This window comes from Zea mays, chromosome 1 (assembly GCF_902167145.1).
Source record: "Zea mays cultivar B73 chromosome 1, Zm-B73-REFERENCE-NAM-5.0, whole genome shotgun sequence".
Taxonomy (NCBI): domain Eukaryota; kingdom Viridiplantae; phylum Streptophyta; class Magnoliopsida; order Poales; family Poaceae; genus Zea; species Zea mays.
In genome coordinates, this window is record NC_050096.1 from 194,243,996 (window position 1) to 194,249,060 (window position 5,065).

At 40.6% G+C, this 5,065-nt stretch overlaps 1 protein-coding gene across 3 annotated transcripts; it reads right to left on the bottom strand.

Annotated features, from left to right (window-relative positions):
* Positions 1 to 629: 629 nt before the first annotated feature.
* LOC100272506 (uncharacterized) lies at positions 630 to 3,906 on the bottom strand. Of its 3 annotated transcripts, XR_002266912.3 has the most exons (6): positions 3,607 to 3,894; positions 2,433 to 2,755; positions 2,278 to 2,350; positions 1,664 to 2,204; positions 1,444 to 1,589; positions 630 to 925 (listed from the first exon to the last, which is right to left on the bottom strand). XR_002266912.3 is itself a non-coding variant. In XM_008668394.3 (5 exons), the coding sequence occupies exons 2-5, from the start codon at positions 2,751 to 2,753 to the stop codon at positions 1,559 to 1,561; spliced, it is 966 nt and encodes a 321-aa protein (XP_008666616.1). In that variant the 5' UTR covers positions 2,754 to 2,755; positions 3,607 to 3,906; the 3' UTR covers positions 630 to 1,558. The 3 variants fall into 3 exon arrangements, 2 of the variants coding, with proteins under 2 accessions (XP_008666616.1, NP_001140447.1); XM_008668394.3 differs by having other exon boundaries at positions 630 to 1,589; positions 3,607 to 3,906; NM_001146975.1 differs by lacking the exon at positions 1,444 to 1,589 and having other exon boundaries at positions 683 to 925; positions 3,607 to 3,865.
* Between the last annotated feature and the right edge of the window lie 1,159 nt (positions 3,907 to 5,065).

The window sequence follows — 5,065 nt, forward strand, 5'->3', positions numbered from 1 at the left end:
TAATGCTTGGTTGCGGCCGGCCATGTACAGGGCAAAGACATGGTGGAGGGAAGACGACGGCGAGAAATTGTCGTGAATGTGCCAGCGAATCTGACCTGGAAGTTGGTCCAACGCCCGCGGCGGAACCCACTGGAGCACCCAGGACGGATCGCCGCGACCGAGAGGCTGACCGAGGGTAAATCAACGGCGGTGGCGCGGGTCGACTCCCACTCCCTCTCCTACTGTGATCTCTACCTGGTGGTGGCGCAAGGTGCCCTGGTTTTTCTTTAGGATGTACAAGGGTGCGGTCGTATATGTAGCCAGGTAGGGAGGATCCGCCGGCGAGAATCCCGGTCGGATCTCAACGAACCGCATGACATCACCGGTCGTATATGTAGCCAGGTAATTGGGGCCCTGAGGGCTAGTTTGGCAGCGAAGAGAAAAAATTCCCTTGGAAACCAACCCAGGAGGGGATTTTTTATGACACCTTATTTTCCAGAGAGAATCTCCCCTCTCGGGTGTACTTTCTTGGCGTTGTTTGGGAAGTAAGGGGCTAAATACCCCTCTTAAGCAAAAATACATCAAAAATTCAGAAAAAATCAAATAAAAATAAGGAATATTTAGAAAACTCATAAACAATAAAACATCACTAAAAATCCAGAAATATGAAGCATGTATCAACACTGCAATGTCCACTTAATATCACCATCACATAATATCATGTAATATTCAACGAAGCTAATCCATCCATCATCACATCACATAATATCATTATCTCCATTCACACGTACAGATAGACATTATAATATAAAAATAGAGTATTAGGAAGTTTGGCAGTAGAATAAGACATCTAAAACATGCACACCACGTGTCAACTTAATGCGTTTTAGTTTCATGCCAGCTTCCTTCTCCATATCTGCTTCATGTGTTGCTTCCACTTAACACACTGCAAGTAAAACCAATTGACACACATTTTAGTTTATATGGTTACACAATTATATAGTTCAATGCTAGTAACATAGAAAAAACTATATGTGTTGCTTCCACTGAAAAAAACTAGAATATCATATGTGTTGCTTCCACTGAATAAATTCATTGAATAAATTCTGTAAAAAAACCTGTGTTAATGCACTAAAATCAGAAAAATAGCAAAGGCTCCTCCTTTTATTCTAGTTCCACTAATGAAAGTTGAAACAGAATTCAAGAACAAGACTTCATTAATATATCATTAATCTGTCAGCACCAGGATAATCTGTCAGCACCAGGAACAAGTCTTTAGAAAAATAGCAAATACTTCATTAATTTGTCAGCACCAGGAACAAGACTTTAGAAACTTGTACCAGCCACACATTTCGTTTGTACCAGCCATACAGTTCTATGTTTCAATGTAACCTAGACAATCATTTCTTAAGCTCATACAGTTCCTTTTCAAAAACTTGAACAGCTCAATAATATCAAAACGACCTTTTCATTACAATAAGATAAGAAACATATTGGCATTCTTGTGCAAGAACAAGCGTATTGTTTTATTCAGTGAATTCCTGTAAGCCTATCTCTTCATCGCCACATTCACCTCACATCACATGATAGTAGTGAGCGCTCTACAAGCACTGTGGAGAAAAATAATCAACAATAATCATATAAACAAACTTCAATTGCATAGAAACTAAGAACTAGAACTTACCTAATTTTCCTCTTCAACCAAAGTAATCTAGCATTGTGGTTTTTTGACTTCATAAACACCTCTCGGTTTATCGCAGATTCAAAGACCTCCATTGCATATGATCTATCCTCATCTGTGAACCCATCAATTCTATCCAACTTGTCTAGACACTTTTCCATAGACACTTCTTCAATACCTTCGAGCGTTTTGGATGTGGCGCTCCTCTTAAAATCCACAAAACTTTCAATGGCTGCTCCAATTTGGCTTTGCTTGCGCTTTCTCCCATTTCCACCTTCTACATGTCCTGATTGAGCTTCATTTGATATTTCTTGGAAATCCATGGAGAATGGGTTTGTGTTGGGGTGCAAGGGAGAGTGGCTTTGTTCAGAGGTACTCCTGTTCGAATGAGCAGTAGCAGAACCGAAAGCTGTAGCAAGAGGGCCACTAGGAGGGGCAGCAAGAGGGCCACCAGGAGGGGCATTAAGAGGACGAACAGGAATGAAAGAAGGAGGTGGCATTTGCTGAGTGTATGTGAAATTCAAATCTCCTGTGGCCACACTACCTAAAAAGAGAGAAGATGAGTAAAAATACATTCTGATAAGTAGTAAAAAGATAGAAGTTATGAGTTAAAATACCTTCGTGGAGGGCTTCCAAAGAGTAGTACAATGGAAATGGCTTCTTTTGGTACTTCGCTACCTTTGGGTGAGCCTATATGTGCAAGATGAAATAAAAAATGAGCTTACATGTGCAATATTAAGAAAACATATTAAATATTGAGGAAATGACTTACAAGGATGAGCTTTTCCCAAAGTTCTGGCTCAGCCACTATCATACATAGGGAATCATTCCAACCCACCCCACTTTCTTTCCTTGAATCTCTTACTGCCTTGTAATGAGATTTAAGCTCCTTATCTTTGTCTTGCATTTGCTGTTTGGAGTAATGGGCAAGAGGATACCTCTCATTGAACTTGTTTGTGATATTGTTCCATCCCTCAGCAGTCCAACCATTTTGACTTTTGAACTTTGGGTTGTCCTTATGTTCAAGGAGCACATCAACCAGACCTTTCTCATACACAGTGTTCCAAGCTGCCCTAGAAACATTCTTTGCCATGGCTATATTTCCCAACAAAACATAGTAAATATAAGACTTTACTACTACATAATAAAACATAAGACTTTACTACTACATAATAAAACATAAGTCCTTATTACTATATAATAAATATAAGAGATCCTAAACTAACTATTGTAGGCAGCCCACATTTGGAGAGCAATCTGATCTCTCAGGTTGCTTCCATCACTTGAGTCTATATCATTGGGGTAGTTGTTGTCTCCCTTTAGGACTTCAACATACTGTAAAGAATGGCTATTTGAATGGGAGCAGTCTGCTTGAACCTCATTCCATTCAAGAAAACCCTCTTAGAGAAAACAGTGGTCAGACTAGAAATTAGGAAAAGAGAATTAGCCCTGTAAAGAATGTTATCAGCTACTAACTTCCATTAAAAAAACAGACAACGTGAGAGATCCCAATGTCAGATATGAACAAAGTTATGTAGCTAGAAATAATCTTTTATAAATATTGCAGAATACCTATTTTTAGCAACATATCTTTACAGTTAGTCAAGGAATAAATCAAGTTGCACAGGGAAAATGCATTCAGAAAAATTAGGAAGGTAGATTGGACAGTGGTAAATCAAAGGATACTAATGGAATTCGCGGCAATTAACCCAATAGGTCCAGAAGTTTCATTTAAAATGGTGTAAATCACAGAACAGAAGCAACATATCATTTGACTACTTATGCTGGTTTTCATTTGCAATAGCATAGAAATGCTTGAGGAGTGCCTGAAGTGTCGCAAAGTTTGATTTGCAAGAACTGACTTGATTGACCGCATGCAGGCTTCCGGAAAGATAAAACAGAGATACTGCCACTTTAATCTCTGTAGTGTCGCAAAGTTTGAATACCTCAAGCCAGTAGCGTGGAGTACAGAGATCCCGTACGAGCAAGCTAGAGATCCAGTAGCGTGGAGTACGGGCGGAGGACGGCAAGCCAGAGCTGGACCTTGGAGTAGAACAAAGCTGGACGTCGCGGCGGTAGTGGGAGGCCAGAGATTCGTCGCGGCGGCGGCGGGAGGTCGTCGCGGTCGGATGCCCCGTCCGTGGGGAAACCTGCCCGGGGTCGCGGCTCGGGGGAGCGTTCCCCTGGTGTTTTGGCAATTCGTGGGAGATACTGACCCGGGGAACCGGGCTCCAAACAGGCCGGCAAAATTACTCGTGGCCCATTCTCACGCGGGGTTTTCTCGCCGGGAAAAAGGCTGAATCCCCCCGGGAAAGTGGGCTTCCAAACTAGGTCTCAGTGTTTGAGACGGAAGTAAAACACCACGGGCAAGGGAGGCTGACACCGGGGAATTTGTTGAAGCCGCGTCGTCACGGCGAAGGAATCGGCTACGCTCTATTGGTGCGGATAGAGCTGACAATAGGGTCCCGCGCAACAGCGTCTGCGGTGACACTGACATAGCAGGCCCACAAGGCAGAGTGGAGACACGCGCGCGAGTGTGTCCCATGACCGGCTGACGAAGTGGGGCCCCCTTGCAAGTGACCACAACAGAAAGAAAAGGGAAAGAGGGTGGATCGAGCCGCGCGGGTGAAATCCTCATTTGGGCCGACAGGGAAGGGAATCGGCCCAGGTAGGCATAGGAGCCCTTTTTCTTTTCTTTTATAAATTTTCTGCTTTGTTTTCAAATTCAAGTACTCAAACAGATTTCAAATTCCCCCTTTTGAATTTCAGATTTGCGAGTTACAAAATTAGTAATGATGTGAATATAATCCCTATTGTTTTCCATATTATTATTTATTTTCCTTATCATTTCCTTATGGAAGAAATAAATGGTTGCATTAGAATCCCTTTTCTCCTTTTTCTCATTTTATGTCTTCATTTAAAATTGGAGGTCTAATTTATGTTGCCAATAAAATGCATTACTACAAAACCTTAGGCAAAAGGTCAACCTCACCTCATCTATTCATTGATCACTTAATTTTAACTTAATATTATTGTTTAATCACGAGGAGGGAGAGTTCTAATAGATTTTCAAAGGTCTTAAAAAATTCTCACAACACTATTTTCTTATTTCTTTATTATGTTATGGTATAATTATTTAGTTGAATAGAAACCTTTTCTATTACCTCTTTTCTAAAATAATTCTTGGTTTTCAAAATTCAGTCCTCAATTTCAATACTCAAGTATAATTTGAGATATCTAAATTTACTATTTTATCTCTTCATATATTTATTTTATTATTAATAATATTTTTTTCTTATACAGATTTTGGGACTTACATAGAATGGACAGGAGATATATCTATTTTACCCAAACCTTTTATCAATCCTTGATTTCCATCCTCGAATGTGATATCTCGTTGGGGAT